The sequence below is a fragment of the Schistocerca americana genome, chromosome 7 (genome assembly GCF_021461395.2).
Source record: "Schistocerca americana isolate TAMUIC-IGC-003095 chromosome 7, iqSchAmer2.1, whole genome shotgun sequence".
Taxonomy (NCBI): Eukaryota; Metazoa; Arthropoda; class Insecta; order Orthoptera; family Acrididae; genus Schistocerca; species Schistocerca americana.
The window spans coordinates 95,804,470-95,826,944 of NC_060125.1; the positions used below are offsets into that span (position 1 = coordinate 95,804,470).

Consider the following 22,475-nt stretch of genomic DNA (forward strand, 5'->3'; position numbering starts at 1 on the left):
AAGGGCACCCTCTTCAAGTTTGGCAACAGCATCTCAGAAAGACCCTCACCACGTGGAAGCCGACACCTGGACCGAGGTGGAGTGAAGAGGTCTGCCCAGAACTTTATCAGCCCTGGGATGGACAGCGGCTGATGCAGAAGTGTGCCATCGAGGATCTCGTTGATGCAGCATGCCGTATTCTTCTTAAAAGCACGCTGTACCATTGCGTACTCCCATCTTCTTCATGCTCGCTTTCGCTCTGGGGGCTGTTGGGTCCATACACTCGCAGCTCTATAGACAGCTGGTTCCTTGCTCCCTAATTTGTCCAAGACAGGCAGCAGCATAGACCAGATGGTATCACGGCCAATGGTAGGACATGGAGCCAGAAGAACATCAAGCGAGCGAAATCTGCTGCCTGATGGGGGAAGTTCCGCTATAAAGGACCAGATGGCAAGGTCAACATCATGGTGGAGATCGGGGCAAGGAAGATCTGTCTGCAGGCTCAGCAGCAGGATCATGAGGACGACGATCACTGCAAGACAGCTCGGTGACAAAGTTTGCCACCATTTCCTTATAGGCCTGCGCCCTATGCTGGCACTTGATGGATTCCAGGAAAGTCCTTCGCGAGTTCCTTACTGAAGAACCTGCAACCACAGATTGACAGGGTCGCTTCTGCATGAGCCAGACGCAACAGCTCTTCTTGGGACCACCAAGCCTTCTTCCTCTCTGTCTGGATCTCTGCATTGGCACCAGTTGGATTGGCACGATGATGGTGGAAACCAAGGTCGGTGTTGGTGGAAAAGGACTGCAAACAATTAGGGCAAATGGCAGGGAGCAGCACTCAACCTGCACCGGTTGGCTGACTGGATGGCTCATCAGCTGGCACAGGCGCTCCAATGGGAGGCCTGGTACCACGTTTGTTCCAGCTGGTGCTACAACAAGAAGCAAAGGAAGAGGGGGTGGTAACCCTCAAGCCCTAAAAGACACCCTGCTCTGTTAGTTGGGAAACTTAAGTAGCAGGGGTCATGAGGGTGCTGAGAAGGTTTATGCCTAGGCGTAACACTTTTTAAGGCCAAAGCTAGGATTTCCCACTGAGAGGCCCATTGAACCATCATCCAACTGACATCACAAGGATGCTAAGGGGTTGATCGAGAGGGTCCATATATTACGCATGAGGTGGGCATTTGGGAGTAGTAGTTACTCCTGCCAGTTGCTCCCCCTTATTGGCCACCTTTACCTTCTCATTCTTGCTGTTGCCAGTCTGCCATAAGTGATATGCATCTATATGCCTAGAGTCACAGTGACTCCCACCAGTCTCTCCTCGTGTTTGCTATTTTTTTTGTCTGGTGACAAGGCATTTGGCTAGGTAAATGAACAGCCTCACAGATATTCTCACCAGGTTATGATGCCACCGGTGGGGCTTAAACCAGCTCACACTGATACATGTTATAACTTAGCACATCCGAGGAGTAGCTGCCAGTCTCTGTCGACCAGGTGGATTGATACTTACGTGTGGGGGAATTTTGTCTTCCTTCAAATGATTCTCATAAATTGGCGGTGAATCCTTATACCTGCTAGGATGGTGTTGCACATTCTTTCCCTCTGAAGAAATTCTCAGAAATGAAATTTCTCACAAATTCTCTGGTTATCCTCACTCCAGGTTTCACGTGGACCTACCACATGAGGAAGAACCTCTGGTGAATGACAGAGTATCTGTTGCTGGCTGTTAAGGGGAAATACGAACTCAGCTGTATTTGACCAGCTTCAGCTCATGGGTTCTGTCAGGGCTACCCTGATATTCGTAAGCGACTGTAGTTTCTATCAGGGAGCAGCTGCAGCCTCCTGGTGCCGCATCGGTGTTGTGGATGACGAGAATGTCTGGGACGTATCTCTCTGAATTAGTCAGGGTCAAGGTAGGCCCATCCATAACCCCACAACCCTTATTAACCAGTGCCTTTTTGATGGACTTATTGGCGCTGTCGTGACATTCCAGACGCGCAAAATGCGTCAGTGGGCACCTCTGGAGGACATGCTGCAACGTCGCATGACCATTTCTACAGGGGCCCCCAGCCCTGCAGTTTGAATTCAGGCCAGTGACATAAGAAGCACCCCTTGTAGGCAGCAGTACAATCCACAGATGGATTGCGCTAATGTTATCCCTTCCACTCTAAAAGGGAGGAGGGCCATTAATCCAGCTAGTGGAATGCCTTGAATTCCGGCAGTACTCCAGACCCCTCCCTAAAGCTGTTGAGTGAAGTTTCCTTCACCAGAAGTTGGAAATGGCTTCCTTGGTGGGCCCTACTTCCTCTCTGCCCATACATAAAATCTTCTTGAGCCTGGCAACAAGTTTGTTGATCAGCTCAGTTCCAAGAAACGCGCCCAGCTGCTTGTCCTGCATGGCACTCATATTTTGGAGTCAACAGAGAAAGATGGAACTTACCAGCACCCTTAAGGCAGGAATTCCAAGTCCACCATCACGCAGCTTTGCATGGATGAAAGGGGAGGGGGTCGTCTTAGGCAGGTGTAATATAACCTTGACGAATTGTCTGATACGCAGGTCCACATAATTCAACCTCTTCATTGTAATCTCCATTGACTGTAGACTGTATTACACACATATTTATTACCTAGGTTGATCCACAAATGGCTTCAGAAAGCAGCTCTTAAGCCCAGCCAGGAGCTTTTTCAACATCATCTGCAGCCTGACAGGAGAATGTTTTGGATCCCCTGCACATCGAAAGAATGTCCAAGATAATTCAATTGTTCCAACAAGTTTAAAAATGGGATGGGTTTCCCTTGGATTTGGAACAGGCTCTTGGTCTCAACATAGCAACTCCTAGTCCTGGCCACTCTGACAAATTGAAGGGCTCTACATTTGTCAGGATTGATTTCCATCGCGGTCGCCTGCAGGAATCTTGACAATCCAGATGATTTCTCATGCCTTCTACGGTGTCAGAGAGGAGTACCATAACGTCTGCGAAGCCCATGACAGCAGTCTTCACGCCACCCAGCGTTGCTCAATAGTTCTCCTTGATGTTACACATAAGGTTGTCCATTACAATATTAAAGGCAATGGGGCTTAAGGGGTCACTCTGTTTAACGCCCTGAAGAACTCTGCAAGCTGGGTCCTGTTCGTTTGGGACAGCAGACATGTTCTCTGGCCGCTGTAGGAGTTAGAATAGAGCTCAAGGTGCCCTCGTCTACACCATGATTCCACAACGCCTGATGGATCGTCTTCCACGAAACCCGATCAAAGATTTTCGTGTGGTCTAAGGCTATCATATGCTAGGGCTTGCCCAGTCTTCTATGTTCTCATACGATGATATCCAGGCAGAGAGCACTCGCCATAACGCCATCAACAGCACAGAAACCTGTTTGAGCCTGGTGGGTGACTATTGAATTCGAAATTCTGAACGCCAAAATCTTACTCAATAACCGAACCAACATAAATGATATTTTGATTGGTCTACAGTTGGAGGAAGACCTTAGGTCGCCCTTTTTAGGGAACAAACACGTGCGGCTTTCTTGCAAGGCTGTAGATGTTTTGATCAGGCCAAATATCATGTTCAACAGGGCATTCAAGTCCGCATCTGGAATATTAGGCAAATTTTGAAGCGTAATCCCATCTGGGCCTACAGCAGTGTCTCTCAGCCTCTTCACCTAGCGTTTGGATTCCAACAAGGAGATGGGATATGACAGATAATGGAATCCTCACCTCTTGACTTTAATTCCACTGGTATATCCACAGCCTCTTTGGCGTAATAGCCTTCATAATATTTCCGCAGCTGGTCAGCGTCTGCATATACCACATTATCCATCTTGGTAAAGGAGATACTGAACGGTGACATGTTTAACCACCGTAACTGTGTGGAACGGAAGCGCTCAGCTCTCTAATGTGCGTGCTCTGCGATTAGAGTTTATACTGGAGCCTTCCCTGGGTGCCGTCACAACTCTCTTTCTTCTTTGACGAGTTGTTCGTGGAGTTGCTAAAGTAGACGACATTCCCATCCAAAATCATGTTAACCAAATGTTGTAAATTATCCAAGCACTTAGGTAAAATCGACTGTAGGTGATGTGCTATGGCTCGGTTTGAGATCCATCCCACTGTGTTATTGTTGCCAACTGGAGAGGGCTCTGACACAGGTGGTTGAGGCAGTAGATCAGAGCTACTAACAGACGGATGATATTGCTCTGCTTCTGGTGATGTCTCTTCCTTTAATGCCGCTAACGCATGTTTATATTCTGGCGTTACACGGCGTTTCTTGATGGCTTCTGCTGATCTGCCAAGTCTATTTCCTAACTCTCTGTTTAGCTGTGCCTGCGTACCAAACCTGCCACTCCACTCCAGTTCTCACTTAGTCATTTCCTCAACTTCGGCATCAGACCATAGTCCTTTTCGATATTGCACATTGCGCTGAAGTTCAGTGGTGTTATATTCAGCAGGATGTCCCTTTCTTTCACGTAGCCGCCGCCCATTAATGGCTGCAAAACTGCGGGGACAGTGACGACATTTGAAACCACCTTGATCATCAGGGGCTCGAGGGAGCTAGGTGTATCTCCGGATATGTTGCTGCTCTTGACGCACCGCTCTACCTGAGTTATCAATTCCGCAGTTGAAGCACGAGATTCTGCTAATATTACCTGGCGAATTTAGATTTCTGCCAGGGGTCGAGTCACCGCTTGTATCGGTACTTAAGTGAGGCCCCTGTCCATTCAGGACCTCCATCCAAGGCAAATTTATTTGTTCCATTGCTTCCTATCATCTCATGGAGAGGGGGCGTTTGGGCTGCAAACCCTAGTCCCCACCTCTCGGTCTAATGTGAGGTTCTCACAGCACCCCTCTTCGCCGTGCGCTCTGCCAGGGGCTCCATCGCGGCCCTGAAAAGGACACTGTCCTCAAAAGGACACTGTCCTCAAAAGGACACACAATGGTCCTGAAAAGGACACTGCCCCAATAAGGGCACTTGCATACTAGTGAATCCCACAGTACAACAGTGGCCTGACACCTGAGACGACTACCTCAGCAGTCGTCCGATGTTTACCGCCTTAATATCCGAGACGAGTCTTTGGTTAACAGCCTCACCACCTCAAACGACTGCTTGGTACGAGGTCTCGTCTCTGATACTAGTACAGACTAGGCCTGTCCCGACACCTCATGTGACGGCCCCGTGGCCCTGCTCTATTAGCTGCAAAGCCAATCACCACTTGGCTTGCCTTAGCAAACCCTGCGGCGGCTGACTCAGCACCCGACTCTCGCCTCGGGAAGGCAATGGACTCTGATGCCTCCGGCCTCTCTGTGGTAAAGTCACCCACCGATCCCACCTCAAAGCATGGGGGCACAGTGGGACTACCTTATATTGTGCATCATGCGGGCATAAAGGAGTCATAGTTACTCCTGGCAGTTGCTCCCACTTTTTGGCCACATTTACATTCTCATTCTTACTGTTGCCAGTCAGCCAGAAGCGATACGCAGCTACATGCCTAGAGTCTTAGTGTGTAGACTTTCATGCTCGCTTTTCCCGCTTCCTCTGGCAGTGGCTCTTTCAGTTCTCCCGTCTTCCTAGCTTGAAAACGTGTGCCCTTTGTCCTACGCCACGTGGTGAGTGTCTGGCGCCCCTTCATGTTTAGTCGGACCGCGAGCCAAAGTTATCTACCCTAACGAGTCTAGCCCGTATGAATAGTTCCGCGTCTTGCTGGTTTTATTCCTTTTGTACGGGAGGCTACCTAGCGATTCACCCAACTTTCTTAGTCCTGGGCTGATTCATGGTGGTGGTCGTTGCATGCCTGCAACCCCTTCCTTTAGTAAATTGGACTTCATTTGATAATACGGCGATCGTTCCTAAGATTCCTTTTCTCCTGATATCGTGGCTTATTACGAACGAGCGTTGGGGTATGCTGTTGAACTCTATTCTTTCTTCCCACACCCCTTTTGACTGTATAGTTGTTCAGTATTTAACTGTTAAATAAAAAGAGTCCTTTATCGGTTGTTATGACACTAGGGGTGATTTTACTTAATGAAAGGGATAATGTAAAGTTTATAGTTCTATATTATTCTACTATAAGGTCGTGTAGGTCTCGCGCCCTTAACGATAGGATAAAGATTCAGTATGTAATAATAATTTTCAGTTATCCCCATTGATAAACTGGAAGTGTTGAGGGCTCAGTGTGAGAACATGAGCACTAAATCCACTTGATGTGGTGGAAGTAGTGGCCTCTGATATTTTTTCTAAACCAGCAAGGTGAAACAAAATTACAGCCCCTTTAGCAAGGGATAGTAACCTAAAAAATAAAACGAGCCACCGCTTTTAATGCATTCTAAAGCAGCCCGTGTTCTTCCTTACTGTTCGAAGTATCTCAATACAAAATTTCCTGAAAACAGGATGTGCGTTTTAGTCGTGAAAGCGTAGACTCCGCGTAGGGTACGGTGGTAGATACACAGTGACCAATTTTCATCCAAACCGTTGGGCAAGTTCATTCGTTCTGTTGAGAAGGGGAGGTAGACAAGTGTTTGCCACCTTTCAACTGACTGGCGATGACGGAATCGAAGCGTACGCCTTGCAGTCTTTGTAAAACAATTTTACTCAAACTATTCGGTAAAAAAGTTAATTTTTGCTTTACTTACAGCTTTATGTGTCAGGTTGATGATGATCTTTCCATTATTTCGTGAATGGACGTAGTTATTGTGATATTTGCGTGGATGTGAGATGCTGCGCGAAATTCGGAGAAGTTTGCAATGAAAAATAGAGATCGCTATGATTTTGTGTTTGGTGCACATTACATACTATGCTGCTGCATATGAAATTTAGCTAACATTTAACTTTTCCTTCAGACCTGAGAAAACTGATCTGATGTAGCACATTCATCTGCGGTCAAGCTTCGCCAGCGATAAGGCCGAAGTGAAATGTGCACAACTTTCCCTATACTTCATAAAAGGTTTCGGACATCGAAATGGCAAATGAGGGCACATAAAGGTGGGAGTATTTTTCCATACGATTATTATGCGAAACTTCATTATGTACCTGTTATTCCACTAACTACAGACTTTTTCGATAAGAATGTAATTTTTAAGTGCCATTGCTAGGTGGTGGAACGCGAAATATGAAGACATTACACTTCCTTTTTTGACCGAGGATGTGTCTTTTCATAAGCTACTGATCTTACTTTTCCTGGGTTGCTCACTTAATAAACCACTGCTTCACAATTATCTCGCAGTTGTGTCTGTACAACATGGTAGTGGGGTGAGACTGTGTAAACTTCGCTGTTTTGGCCAAAAGAAGCAAACTTTAACATGGTAACCAGAGAAATGTGTAGGTTTTACTCAAAATTTGCCATTCATGACGCTTCTCTGAAAGTTACGATTGGTATACCAAAGTTTTGCCAGACTGTATCTACCCGTAACACACTGTGTGAGAAAGTCAAATAGGAATTTGATATGTTAGAAGATAACATAATTGAACCTGTTACGATCACTAAGTGGGACACAACGTTGAACCAAAGACACCTACAGAAGCAAATTACATAGGTAATAACGTAGTCTCAGGTAGTACAACGAAAAAAAAAAAAATTTTGTCAACTTACAGAAGTTGTTTAAAACGCTACTTAAAGTGGGACTCTGAGATACTGTATTTCTTTGTGATAATAAGGACAAATATTCCTTCATTTACAGACACATAGGAGATGGTATGCGCCTTGCCACCAAAAACTTGCAAGCTGGTGATATGATGTCGCCAAGTCCGCCGTCTTTTTTGACTTACGTAAAGCATACGACACATCTGGTGTGTTCATCGAGTCTGCCATCCGATCAGCCTTTTCCAGACGGAAACAAGATTATCGGTGGTAGAGCGACATTGGTGGGAGCCTGCCTGACATGGAGCCAGAAAGCCACGTGACTCTAGGACCCAACCCAATGCTGACACACTATACGTTCCAGCAGCTTACAAACCACGTTGGTGAGGCTGATGGGCCTATAGCTAAGCACATCAAGCGGATTTTTACCGGGTTTGAGCACCTGAATGATAGTGCTCTCCCGCAATTGCGATGGAAAGACACCATCGCACCACAGCCGGTTCAAGTTGACGATAAGATGTCGCTTGTAGTCAGATGAGAGATTCTCCAACTCCGAGATCGAGCAAAGTGCTCGGCAATCGCGTTTTCGTCGGCACATAACTCGCCATTTATGTTAACAGTGGGGACCGCTGTTGGGAGGGATAAAACGTCTTTTCGGGTACCAGGCCCCTAGTCTGGGCAAAGATCAGTCTCCACCATTGAGTGTTACACGTCACCTTCCCAACACTACTCCTTCCTTTGTTTGAAAAGGCAGCGAACACGGGCACGTAGCCGTTTAAAGGCTATAAGGAGCTCCAGGGAAGGGTGCCACTCATGCTGCTGTAGAGCTCTCCGACGCTCCTTAATTGCTTCAGCGACTTCCGGCGACCACCAAAGGACCACCATGGGCTGATCCTTGGTCTTAGGGGTTTTCTTTTTGGATTTTTCTCGCTGCTCCTTGGGTTTCCCTAGCTTGGAGGACTTCACTTTCTCAGTCTCCGGGACTGAGGATAAACGTGATGCCCTACGACCAGCTGCTTTAGGGCTCTTCAGCCTCTGGCGGGTGTCGTCCCTCCCACTAGCAGAAATCTGTGAAGAGAGTGACCCAATGGACCGCTTCCTAGCGAGAGGAGCCGAAGACGACTTACGCTTCTCTGTCTTAGAAGTGGGAATGGACGTCTCCGATGGTTGGCGGGGTGTTGCTCCAAAAGTAAGTGGTGCAGGAGCAATGGGAAGGGATATGCCCACCATCATCAAGCGGGAGGTGTAGTCATCCGGCTCAGAGGTGACCTGGGTTGGTGGAGCTGACTGTAGCGGTGGTGTAAGACGATGTCATACGCACAGGATGCAGGTGTTTGAATTTTCTCAGTGTAGGTCAGTCGGTTCAGGGTATTGTACTCCATGATTTTCCTCTCTTTCTGGAGAATCCTGCATTCAGGAGAGCAAGGCGAATGGTGCTCTCTGCAGTTCACACAGATGGGAGGTGGGGCACATGGAGTATTGGGATGTGATGGGCGTCCCCTATCTTGTCATGTGATGCTGGAAGTACAGCAGGAAGACTTACGGCCGAACTTCCAGCACTTAAAGCACTGGACCGGTTGAGGGATATAGGGCTTTAGATCAAGATGAATGTATCGGTAGCCACGTGACCGTCCTTTGGACCCCGGTGGACACGCCGGACGAAATGTACACCTCGCCACTCTGAATTGGCGCACAGCTCATCGTCGGACTGCAAAAGGAGGTCTCTGTGAAATATGATACCCTGGACCATATTTAAGCTCATGGGGCGTAATGGTTACAGAAACATCCCCAGCATGTCACAAGCAAATAACTCCAGTGACTGGGCAGAGGATGCGGTTATTATCAACACTGACCCAGATCTCATTCTTGACAAGCCCTCCACCTCCCCAGACTTGTCCTCTAAATGCTCAACAAAAAACTGAGGCTCCATAATCATGAGAGTTTCCCCCCATCATCTCTTGATCATAGAAGGTACCAGGGCGCATAAATTCTGCTGCTGTCCTTAGCCTGACGTTCCTCCCATGGTGCGGCCTGGGAGTGGAAGGATTTGGGGTCTTACTTTGGTGTGTTGATTTGAGCTTATGAAAACTTAAAGACTGTTGGTGTTTCACCACCAGCAAGAGATGATGGACTACACTTCATAGCGTGTCGTCCACCCTACTGCCACCCATTCCGACGAGGGGCCCTCCCCACGGGCGCCACCCAGCTGCAGCAAAGGCCACCTGGCAGGATGGCCATTGTCGGGAGTCCCGAAGCCCCAAGGGGATGAGCATCTACCCTATGGCATACGTGGGGAGTTAACAGAGTAGGCATCAGCAGAGCGATCCCTGTGTCATCAGGTAGCTGCAACCAACAGGGTATATGTCAGCCGCACCACGACGGACTGGGTACTGTGCTGGATATCAGGTGCAATGAAGTCCATGGTCATTGTCGACCCAGAAAGCGACGCTGCACAGTTCACTGTGAAAAACGCACCCATTAAGATGTCCTCACCCAAGAGATGGAGAATGGGCGTGATTGAAATGGGACAACCGGAAAGTGGGCTAAAGATCTCAATGCACGATTGACACGATGCACCTTGTAAGGTGCCCTTGTGTAATTGGCTTGCTCTTCTGGAAAATTTTGAAAAATGTGCATCAAACCCTACAGAGGACCATTACATAAAGGTCGAAACGTGAGCGACTCCTTTTGGTCGCCTCGTATAACAGGCAGGACTACCTCGGGCCTATTGTAGCACCCAGACCTGCAAGGGGGGAGGGGGGAGGTGGGGGCTGTGAAATAGGAGTCTGTGTAGGAGAGCGACATTCATAGTGGAGACGGAAGACATATCTGTGTACTCCGTATCGCCAGTTTCCGTTGGTGGTTGGAATTCAGACGTGACCCACTTTTGTTTGTTGTCGAGTGTACATTCCAATGTGTGGGCTGCACCTGAATGTATGCAACCAACATAGCATATCTGAGTTGCACATCGTCTCAACCCTCTACAGTACAGTCATAAGATACACAATGGGTACCGCTAGAGACTACTAGAGAACACCAGACTTTATGGCAGTCCATCCAGATGTGAAGTAACACCACGATAGTACAGAAGTGATCAGTCAGTCAACGTTTGAAATATTTAATTGTGCCTAAGGTTTACTGAACGATTTATGTGACAAAATTAGTTGTCCCATAACGTCTGAAATGTCACTTATTGCATTTAAGTTTAGTTTTCAGACAGTATATGGATTTATAAAGTTGTATGGCAATTGGAAACAAGTTATTTGCTGTCTAAAAGCTTTACCCAACACATGCTGAACGTCGTTCAACGTTCATCGGGGAGTGGTGTTTCATAAACTTTATGTAATACTAAGCAGTTAAAAGAAAACGTTATTAACGGTAGCAAGCACTGTACAGAAATCCCAACATTAACAGCAAATCACAAGTAATATTATTGTTCACATTACTGAACAGTTACTTTAAATGACATGACCAACGTCTTCGTTCTGGATCCAGATGCAAACCCAGAAAGTAAAGCCATTGTTAACCAAGCAAAGCTTTGTGCCTTATCGAGCCTCTATCACTAGGCAGAAAGAGACGTCAAATGTTGATGTTTGCACCAGTATCAGTTATCAATTCTCAACTTGAACGTAAATGACGATAATGTTTGTACGAAAGCAGGAACCATAACATGACAATTACCTTCTTGGTAATTAACCTCGAAAGACGTTGTATATTGTTGCATTATCAAGGAACAAAGGATGCACATGTTTAAATTTTTTTTTCTTTTTTTTGTGGTTTTAGGGCGCACAACTTCAATGGTCATTAGCGCCCAGGCTACGTTAGGAATGCACCGCGAGGCACAAGTTTAAAACAGCAACTAAAAGGGAAAACACGATAAAAGACAGACTGACAGGCATAGGATTAAAAAAAAAAAAAAAAACAGCATAATCAAATTTCCTTAGAGAGGTTTGTCAAGTTGATAAAACGAAGAACGCGAACAGCTGCTCGTGGGTCATCCGCTAAAATGGCATCTAGAGTACATGGTAGGCTAAGATCAAGACGCAGTGTGTTAAAATCCGGACAGGACGTTAAAATGTGGCGGACCGTCAGCAATTGCCCACATGGGCAGAACGGCGCCAGCGCAGCCGTCAGCAGATAGCAACGGCAGAACCGGCAGTGTCTAATTCGTAACCGGGCCAAGACGACCTCCTCCCGTCGAGAAGGGCGGGAGGAGGACGTCCAAGCCGCGGGAAGAGGTTTCAAGGCCCGAAGCTTGTTGTCCGTAAGTGCAGCCCAATCGGCAAGCCGCAGCGATAAAATGCGCCGACAAATGACCCTGCTACAATCTGACGAAGGGACACAACAAGAAGCTGTCCGAGGCTGGAGGACCGCAGCCTTGGCTGCGGCATCTGCAGCTTCGTTCCCAGGGATACCGACATGGCCAGGAACCCACATAAAGCTAACCGGAGAACAGACTTCCACCAGCTGCTGAAGAGAGCGTTGGATCCGGTGCACGAAAGGGTGAACTGGGTACGGATCACTGAGGCTCTGGATGGCGCTCAGGGAATCGGAGCAGATGACATAAGCAGAATGTCGGTGGCGGCAGATGTAAAGAACAGCCTGGTAGAGGGCAAAGAGCTCAGCTGTGAAGACCGAACAATGGCCATGGAGCTGGTATTTGAAACTTTGTGCCCCGACAATGAAAGAACACCTGACCCCGTCATTCATCTTAAAGCCATCTGTATAAATGAAGGTCATATTAATGAACGTAGAACGAAGTTCTACAAAATGGGAGTGGTAGACCGAACCGTGGGTAACCTCCTTTGGGAGCGAGCTGAGGTCAAGGTGAACGCGAACCTGAGCCTGTAGCCAAGGTGGCATGTGGCTCTCGCCTACTCGAAAGGTTGCAGGGAGTGAAAAATTAAGGTGTTGAAGGAGGCGACGAAAGCAAACTCCAGGGGGTAGCAGGGCAGAGACATACAACCCATATTGACGGTCGAGAGAGTCGTCAAAAAAGGAACGATAAGACGGGTGGTCGGGCATTGACAGTAGCCGACAGGCATAGGGACAAAGCAGTATATCGCGCCGGTAGTTGAGTGGCAATTCACCAGCTTCAGCATGAAGACTCTCGACGGGACTAGTATAAAACGCTCCGATCGCAAGACGCAAACCCCGATGTTGTATGGAGTTGAGGCGGCGTAAGATGGATGGCCGTGCAGAGGAGTATACGAAGCTCCCATAATCCAGCTTGGAGCGGACGATCGACCGATATAGGCGAAGTAGGACGGTTCGATCCGCTCCCCACGACATGCCACTGAGAACACGGAGGACATTAAGAGAACGGGTACAACGGGCAGCCAAATATGACACATGTGGAGACCAGCTAAGTTTCCTGTCAAATGTAAGACCTAAAAATTTTGTTGTCTCCACGAATGGGAGAGCAACGGGACCGAGTCGTAAGGACGGTGGGAGAAACTCTTTGTAGCGCCAGAAGTTAATACAGACCGTCTTCTCGGAAGAAAAACGGAAGCCATTGGCGACACTCCAGGAGTACAGACGGTCAAGAGAACGCTGAAGACAGCGCTCCAGGAAACATGTACACTGATCGCTGCAGTAGATGGTAAAATCGTCCACGAAAAGGGAGCCTGATACATCAGCTGGGAGGCAATCCATTATTGGATTGATCGCTATGGCGAAGAGAGCGACGCTCAAAACTGAGCCCTGTGGCACCCCATTCTCCTGGCGAAAAGTGTCTGACAGGTCAGAACCCACACGTACCCTGAACTGTCGATCCATTAAAAAGGAACGAATAAAAAGAGGGAGGGGACCGCGAAGGCCCCATGTATGCATGGTGCGGAGAATGCCCGCCCTCCAACAGGTGTCTTAAGCCTTCTCCAAATCGAAGAACACAGCCGCGGTCGGGCGCTTCCGCAAGAAGTTACTCATAATGAAGGTCGACAAAGTAACCAGATGGTCAATAGCAGAGTGGCGCCTACGAAATCCACATTGTACATTGGTAAGTATGCGTCGAGACTCGAGCAGCCAAACCAAAGGAGTGTTAACCATTCGCTCCATCACTTGACAGACACAGCTGGTAAGCGAGATGGGCCGATAACTGGAAGGCAAGTGCTTGTCCTTCCCCGGCTTAGGAATCGGCGCAACAATAGACTCGCGCCAGCATGTGAGAACATGTCCCTCAATCCAGATGCGATTATAAGTACGAAGAAGGAAACCTTTACCCGCAGGAGAAAGGTTCTTCAGCATCTGAATATGAATAGAATCAGGCCCTGGAGCGGAGGACCGTGACCGGGCAAGTGCGTTTTCGAGTTCCCGCATGGTGAATGGGGCATTATAACTTTCGTGATTCGAGGAACGGAAGTTAGGTGGCCTAGCCTCCTCTGCCTGTTTGCTGATTAGGAAGGCAAGGTGGTAATGAGCGGAGCTCGAAACCTCTGCGAAAAAGCGGCCGAAGGCATTGGAGACAGCCTCAGGGGCCACAAGGACGTCATTCGCGACCGTCAAGCCAGAAACTGGTGAGTGGACCTTAGTGCCAGATATACGGCGCAGGCTACCCCAGATAACAGAAGAAAGAGTAAAACTATTGAAGGTGCTTGTAAAAGCAGCCCAGCTGGGTTTCTTGCTTTCTTTAATAATACGACGACACTGCGCACGTAATCGTTTATAATTGATACTATTCGCCACTGTAGGGTGGCGTTTAAAGGTGTGTAAAGCACGTCGACGAGCACGTAAAGCGTCTCTACATGCTGCGGTCCACCAGGGGACCGGTACGCGACGTGGAGAAGGAGTGTGAGGGATGGAATATTCAGCAGCAGTGAGAATGACTTCCGTGAAGTGTGCGACCTGACTATCGCAGTTTGTGAAGGTTTGATCCTGAAAGGTCGCCCTGGAAGAGAAGAGCCCCCAGTATGATGCAGGAGATGGATAACACAAGGGAAGTGGAAGCTCGAATATGTATCAGAAAGTGGATACCACTCAAACCGGCGTGCAAGTTGGGTAGTACATATAGAGAGGTCTAAATGGGAATAGGTGTGAGGTGTGTCCGATAGAAAAGTAGGGGCGCCAGTACTGATGCAGACAAGATTGAGCTGGTTGAAAAGGTCTGCTAACAGGGAGCCCCTCGGGCAGGATGCTGGAGAGCCCCAAAGGGGATAGTACATTGAAGTCTCCAGTTAACAAAAATGGTGCAGATAGCTGAGCAACAATTTGAATCGTGTCTGCCCTGGTAACGGCAGACGACGATGGAGTGTAAACGGTACAAATGGAAAATGTAAAAGTGGGGAGAGTAATTCGGATGGCAACTGCCTGCAGGTCGGTGTGCAACGTGATGGGATCGTAGTAAATATCATCCCGAACCAGCAACATAACCCCTCCATGAGCCGGAATACCTACCACAGGGGGTGGGTCAAAACGCACAGAGGTTTAGTGTGTCAAGGCAATTTGATCGCATGGGCGTAGCTTCGTTTCCTGGAGGGCTACGACGAGCCGACTGTGCAAGCGGAGCAGCAACTTCAGGTCCTCTCGGTTGGAGCGAATGCTGCGAATAATCCAGTGAATAAGTGCCATCGTAAGAAGAAAAGGAAGATGAAAGATGAAAGAAGGGGTCACCTCGAAGGCCGCTGAGGGCCTGGCTTCGAGCGAACACTGCCGCCGCTATCAGTAGGCGGACAGTCATCGTCCATTGGTTCTATAGGTTCATCGGCCATCTTGGTAAGATGGCTGGGAAGGGGAGCTTCCTCCGCCGGTGAACGGCCAGATGTTCGGCTACCAGCGGTGCGGCCAGGCGAAACGGATGACGGCCTGGGGCGGCAACCGCTGGGTGGCGCAGGAGAAGAAATGCGCCGTGGCGGAGGAGGAGAACTGTGCTTCCTATGAGCCTTCTTGGAAGGTCGTTTGGTGGATGTACTGGTCGATGGCTGGGAGGTCGAGGTACGTAGGAAGTCTGCACAGGACGGTTCCTTCTTGAAGACCCATGCATCTGACTTCTGGGTCTTCGTCGTAGCAGAAGCTGATGAAGGGGCTTGTGTCTGTGGGATGTGATGGGAAGAAGAGGAGACGTCGACCGCGCGATCTTAGCACTGGCCGAATGGACGACCGTGGTGCTGAAGGTCAGATCGCATGTCTGGGTTGCCACCTCCCTGATAGTCCGAGGAGAGGCGAGGGCAGTACTGTATTTCCCCGCTGGGAGCAACGTGGGCTTCCTACTAGCTAATAGCTTGCGAGCAGCCGAGGTGGACACACTCTCTTTGACCCGAATTTCTTGGATACAGCCTTCTTCCTTATAGATGGGACAGTCGCGGGAGGACGCTGGATGGTCACCCTGACAGTTCACGCAACGAGGAGACGGAGGTGGACAGTCACTCTCATGGGCATCCCTGCCACAAGTGACATTTAGCCGCATTGGAACAAGACTGGCGGGTGTGATTAAAACGCTGACACTGGTAGCAGCGCGTAGTTGTCGGGACATAGGGGCGGACAGAAATAATCTCGTAGCCCGCTTTGATACGCGACGGCAGCTGAACACTGTCAAAGGTCAAGAAAAGTGTCCGGGTCGGTACAAGGTCATTGTCGAACTTTTTCATGACCCTATGGACAGCCGTCACGCCCTGCTCAGCGAGGAAAGACTGAATCTCCTCGTCAGTCAATCCGATGAGGGATCTAGTATACACCACACCACGAGACGAATTCGAAGTTCGGTGAGCCTCCACCCGGACAGGGAACGTGTACAGGAGTGTGGCTCGAAGCAGTTTCTGTGCCTGAAAGGCGCTCTCAGTTTCTAGTAACAAGGTACCATAACGCAACCTTGTACAAGACTTAACAGTACCAGCTATAGCATCTACGCCCTTCTGGATAACGAAAGGGTTGACGGAGGAAAAATCCTTTCCGTCCTCAGATCGAGAAACGATGAGGAACTGTGGGGCAGGCGGTAGCACTTTTGTCACTGGTGGCTGGTCATGTTTCCGTTTGTGGGCAGAAGTCGAGAGAGAAGATGAGAAATCCATTGCGGAGGAATCCCCCATGATTGCCAGCGTCTCCATGGCGCGCTGCTTCCTTATGGGGACCCTCTCAGAGGGCACTCCCACCTTATGTGAATGTTTACACCTCAGGTCACACCTCCAGCGAAACAGACGGAGGGACCAATCGGCATGGTCAGAAGGTATCAGGTCACGCAATCACCCCTCCCCGGGCCTGGCCTTTACCAGGGGGTACGTGTGTGCCTTACTTGTCTACCCAAGGCGGGGAATTACGCGTTACCCCGTCACCGGCTACATGTGCGAACGCGTGGGTCGGCATTCAGGCGCGCACAGGGAGGAAAAAGAAGAGAGAGGACAGACCGTCTCTAACGCCGAGGCAAGGAGCAGGGAGGCAAGGAGCAGGGAGGCAAGGAGCAGGGAGGCAAGGAGCAGGGAGGCAAGGAGCAGGGAGGCAAGGAGCAGGGAGGCAAGGAGCAGGGAGGCAAGGAGCAGGGAGGCAAGGAGCAGGGAGGCAAGGAGCAGGGAGGCAAGGAGCAGGGAGGCAAGGAGCAGGGAGGCAAGGAGCAGGGAGGCAAGGAGCAGGGAGGCAAGGAGCAGGGAGGCAAGGAGCAGGGAGGCAAGGAGCAGGGAGGCAAGGAGCAGGGAGGCAAGGAGCAGGGAGGCAAGGAGCAGGGAGGCAAGGAGCAGGGAGGCAAGGAGCAGGGAGGCAAGGAGCAGGGAGGCAAGGAGCAGGGAGGCAAGGAGCAGGGAGGCAAGGAGCAGGGAGGCAAGGAGCAGGGAGGCAAGGAGCAGGGAGGCAAGGAGCAGGGAGGCAAGGAGCAGGGAGGCAAGGAGCAGGGAGGCAAGGAGCAGGGAGGCAAGGAGCAGGGAGGCAAGGAGCAGGGAGGCAAGGAGCAGGGAGGCAAGGAGCAGGGAGGCAAGGAGCAGGGAGGCAAGGAGCAGGGAGGCAAGGAGCAGGGAGGCAAGGAGCAGGGAGGCAAGGAGCAGGGAGGCAAGGAGCAGGGAGGCAAGGAGCAGGGAGGCAAGGAGCAGGGAGGCAAGGAGCAGGGAGGCAAGGAGCAGGGAGGCAAGGAGCAGGGAGGCAAGGAGCAGGGAGGCAAGGAGCAGGGAGGCAAGGAGCAGGGAGGCAAGGAGCAGGGAGGCAAGGAGCAGGGAGGCAAGGAGCAGGGAGGCAAGGAGCAGGGAGGCAAGGAGCAGGGAGGCAAGGAGCAGGGAGGCAAGGAGCAGGGAGGCAAGGAGCAGGGAGGCAAGGAGCAGGGAGGCAAGGAGCAGGGAGGCAAGGAGCAGGGAGGCAAGGAGCAGGGAGGCAAGGAGCAGGGAGGCAAGGAGCAGGGAGGCAAGGAGCAGGGAGGCAAGGAGCAGGGAGGCAAGGAGCAGGGAGGCAAGGAGCAGGGAGGCAAGGAGCAGGGAGGCAAGGAGCAGGGAGGCAAGGAGCAGGGAGGCAAGGAGCAGGGAGGCAAGGAGCAGGGAGGCAAGGAGCAGGGAGGCAAGGAGCAGGGAGGCAAGGAGCAGGGAGGCAAGGAGCAGGGAGGCAAGGAGCAGGGAGGCAAGGAGCAGGGAGGCAAGGAGCAGGGAGGCAAGGAGCAGGGAGGCAAGGAGCAGGGAGGCAAGGAGCAGGGAGGCAAGGAGCAGGGAGGCAAGGAGCAGGGAGGCAAGGAGCAGGGAGGCAAGGAGCAGGGAGGCAAGGAGCAGGGAGGCAAGGAGCAGGGAGGCAAGGAGCAGGGAGGCAAGGAGCAGGGAGGCAAGGAGCAGGGAGGCAAGGAGCAGGGAGGCAAGGAGCAGGGAGGCAAGGAGCAGGGAGGCAAGGAGCAGGGAGGCAAGGAGCAGGGAGGCAAGGAGCAGGGAGGCAAGGAGCAGGGAGGCAAGGAGCAGGGAGGCAAGGAGCAGAAGGCAAGGAGCAGAAGGCAAGGAGTAGAGTAAGCAAGACAGTGAGATGGAGAAGAACAAAGAAAGGAACCAACCGAAGGAAGGAAGAAACGAGAAGTGAAAAACCAAAAGACCACAAGTATAGGTCGTGGAACCGTCCGTCTCCAGACGCAGGCGCTAACTACCCCCTTGAGGGGGATGGACTCCTTTTTAGTCGCCTCTTACGACAGGCAGGAATACCTCGGGCCTATTCTAACCCCCGGACCCGCAGGGGCGATGTTTAAAATTGAAATACCATCATGTGATGCTGGTGACAAGAATGCGAACCCATCACCTAATCGGATTGTTGAATAAATACGTAAAATCAGAATGTAGAAATCACAGTTTGTCACCAGTAGTGCGGTTGGAACCTTAAATGACGACTGAAGTTGTATTGTCTGACCGGGATTCGAACCCGGCGCCTACCGCCGACATTGTCTAACCAGGGACAGATGAGAAATGTCCAATGTTGGTCCACTATTAGCGAAAGGTGCACACGTTTAACTAGAAATAAGGCGACGAAAATGTCTATGCTGATAGAGTCGAACGCCACACACATCGTTATGAAGACACGTTAATAATCAAATTCTTATTCAGTAGTAACTAGGAGTAGCATGTTTAGTTGCAAACCTTAAGGCATTTTTCATCCCCAGTAACGTGTTGCCTAATATTTGCGATATCATGGTGTTAATTTACAAGTGGATTACTGCCGTACGCCGGCCGCGGTGGTCTAGCGGTTCTAGGCGCTCAGTCCGGAACCACCCGACTGCTACGGTCGCAGGTTAGAATCCTGCCTCGGGCATGGATGTGTGTGATGTTCTTAGGTTGGTTAGGTTTAAGTAGTTCTAAGTTCTAGGGGACTGATGACCATAGATGTTAAGTCCCATAGTGTTCAGAGCCATTTGAACCATTACTGCCGTATAGAGCAATGTTCTCTAGTAGTCATGTATCATTGAGATGTAAATGAAGTGCCTCAGCAGAATGTAATTTCCGTCGTGCAGCACGTATTGTTTCAGAGACACTGAGTACATGTTATAAGAGCACAAAACTTGTACACTCCTGGAAATGGAAAAAAGAACACATTGACACCGGTGTGTCAGACCCACCATACTTGCTCCGGACACTGCGAGAGGGCTGTACAAGCAATGATCACACGCACGGCACAGCGGACACACCACGAACCGCGGTGTTGGCCGTCGAATGGCGCTAGCTCCGCAGCATTTGTGCACCGCCGCCGTCAGTGTCAGCCAGTTTGCCGTGGCATACGGAGCTCCATCGCAGTCTTTAACACTGGTAGCATGCCGCGACAGCGTGGACGTGAACCGTATGTGCAGTTGAAGGACTTTGAGCGAGGGCGTATAGTGGGCATGCGGGAGGCCGGGTGGACGTACCGCCGAATTGCTCAACACGTGGGGCGTGAGGTCTCCACAGTACATCGATGTTGTCGCCAGTGGTCGGCGGAAGGTGCACGTGCCCGTCGACCTGGGACCGGACCGCAGCGACGCATGGATGCACGCCAAGACCGTAGGATCCTACGCAGTGCCGTAGGGGACCGCACCGCCACTTCCCAGCAAATTAGGGACACTGTTGCTCCTGGGGTATCGGCGACGACCATTCGCAACCGTCTCCATGAAGCTGGGCTACGGTCCCGCACACCGTTAGGCCGTCTTCCGCTCACGCCCCAACATCGTGCAGCCCGCCTCCAGTGGTGTCGCGACAGGCGTGAATGGAGGGACGAATGGAGACGTGTTGTCTTCAGCGATGAGAGTCGCTTCTGCCTTGGTGCCAATGATGGTCGTATGCGTGTTTGGCGCCGTGCAGGTGAGCGCCACAATCAGGACTGCATACGACCGAGGCACACAGGGCCAACACCCGGCATCATGGTGTGGGGAGCGATCTCCTACACTGGCCGTACACTACTGGTGATCGTCGAGGGGACACTGAATAGTGCACGGTACATCCAAACCGTCATCGAACCCATCGTTCTACCATTCCTAGACCGGCAAGGGAACTTGCTGTTCCAACAGGACAATGCACGTCCGCATGTATCCCGTGCCACCCAACGTGCTCTAGAAGGTGTAAGTCAACTACCCTGGCCAGCAAGATCTCCGGATCTGTCCCCCATTGAGCATGTTTGGGACTGGATGAAGCGTCGTCTCACGCGGTCTGCACGTCCAGCACGAACGCTGGTCCAACTGAGGCGCCAGGTGGAAATGGCATGGCAAGCCGTTCCACAGGACTACATCCAGCATCTCTACGATCGTCTCCATGGGAGAGTAGCAGCCTGCATTGCTGCGAAAGGTGGATATACACTGTACTAGTGCCGACATTGTGCATGCTCTGTTGCCTGTGTCTACGTGCCTGTGGTTCTGTCAGTGTGATCATGTGATGTATCTGACCCCAGGAATGTGTCAATAAAGTTTCCCCTTCCTGGGACAATGAATTCACGGTGTTCTTATTTCAATTTCCAGGAGTGTATTTTGATTGCATTTATACACTACCTAGATACTTACTAACTAATCAGCGTTGATGGACTGTCACAGTAGTTTTTGTTATTTCAAATACATCTCTCTCTTCCCCTCTACCCATGAATACACCCTGCGTCCTCCACACAATACGCAAACGATTTCATATTATGTTTACTCGTTGTTAGTATCTCCTCTATTCTCTCTCTCTCACTCACTCTCTCTCCGACACAATCGCCGCAAGTTCCCTTCTATTCCATTCCCCAAAACTTTATAAACAAATCTAGCTGTTTCCATTGACGCTACATTTTCTCTTTTAATTGCTGCTGTCTTTGCTCTCTATCATTCCCCTCAACACTTAAGAAACCGTATTCTTTGATCTCCCCTTCCCTATAACCCATTCTTCTTTCTGCAAATAGTCCTTCCTTAACTCTCGGTCGCAAGATAAAACGAACTGTGGCACACATCTAAGTAAGCAATACTTTGCAAGCATTTGACGTTTATATTTTGCACTTCAGCACTTATATCCATTCCCAGATCCCTCCCTCCTTCCTGTTACCCGTCCCTTGACATCTGCATCTCATCTAAATGAATACTCTTCAATTAGTAATTATGTTCTTGGCAGTGGATTCTGTGGTCTGGTTGATTAATCTTGTATTGATGTGTAAAACGTGTAGGCTCACATCTTACGTCAGGCGTAGATTTTTAACACACACAAGTAACTCTCTTGCACCCCTAGTAACGCCAAGTGCAGAACGCCAGTAAGCTCTGTAGTGCAATACCCGCAGTAAAGATAACATCCCTTCGCTGCCGACTGGGGCAGAGCGGCATTCGTTTGCCTTCCGGGGTTTCTCAATCTGTCAAAGCTCAGAGACTGTCACCAACAAGCCGTCGTAAACTAGAAAACTTATTTCATCTAATGAACCAACGGCTGCGTAAGTTCACAAGGCTCTTACTGTAGCACACAATTTTCAACGTCTCCATTTCAGACAGACTGGGATTCGAATTCTATTTCACTGTGTTCCCCAAGATTGCAAACTCTTCTAGGCCTCCTCGAAAATAGTTGCATTTTCACCGTCTCTTCGTGCGTTGTCAGGTGTAACGTGTTCGTTTCAACTCACAGCCACATGATGAGCTTTTTATCACAACATTACAAAATCAAACGTTTTCTAACATCTTTTCAAGTTCAAACATTTCTCTCCATCTTACTGGCGAAAACGGATTTGCGTTTGACGTTGTGTTCGTTGTGATCACCAACGACGGTATGTTGTTGATTCAACTTCTAGCCAGCAGAGTATTTTCCATCACATCATTGAAAGTACAAACATGCTACTCCTAGCTATTATTGGAAAAGAATTTGATAGTTAAAGTGTCTTCATGACCACATGTGCGAGGTTTGAATTCCATTCAGCACAGAACTTTTCGTCGCCTGATGTCTAGCTAAACATGCGCACGTCTCGCTACTGGTGAACCAACAATGGTTATTTATCGTCTGTTCCTGGCTAGAAAACGACGGCGCTAGATGCTGGGTTCGAATCCCAGTCAGGCAAAAAACAATTCTATCGTCATTTAAGGTTCCAAAATC

The 22,475-nt window shown here is 49.9% G+C and overlaps 1 protein-coding gene across 1 annotated transcript in view; it reads left to right on the plus strand.

Annotated features, from left to right (window-relative positions):
- The first annotated feature begins 745 nt into the window (after positions 1–745).
- The window catches only part of LOC124622738 (protein argonaute-2-like), a 40,043-nt gene continuing 18,313 nt past the window's right edge, over positions 746–22,475 (plus strand). The window contains exons 1-3 of the mRNA XM_047148528.1: positions 746–974; positions 5,166–5,278; positions 16,968–18,396. Coding sequence (XP_047004484.1) covers positions 746–974; positions 5,166–5,278; positions 16,968–18,396 — 1,771 coding nt within the window. The remainder of the gene's footprint in view (positions 975–5,165; positions 5,279–16,967; positions 18,397–22,475) is intronic.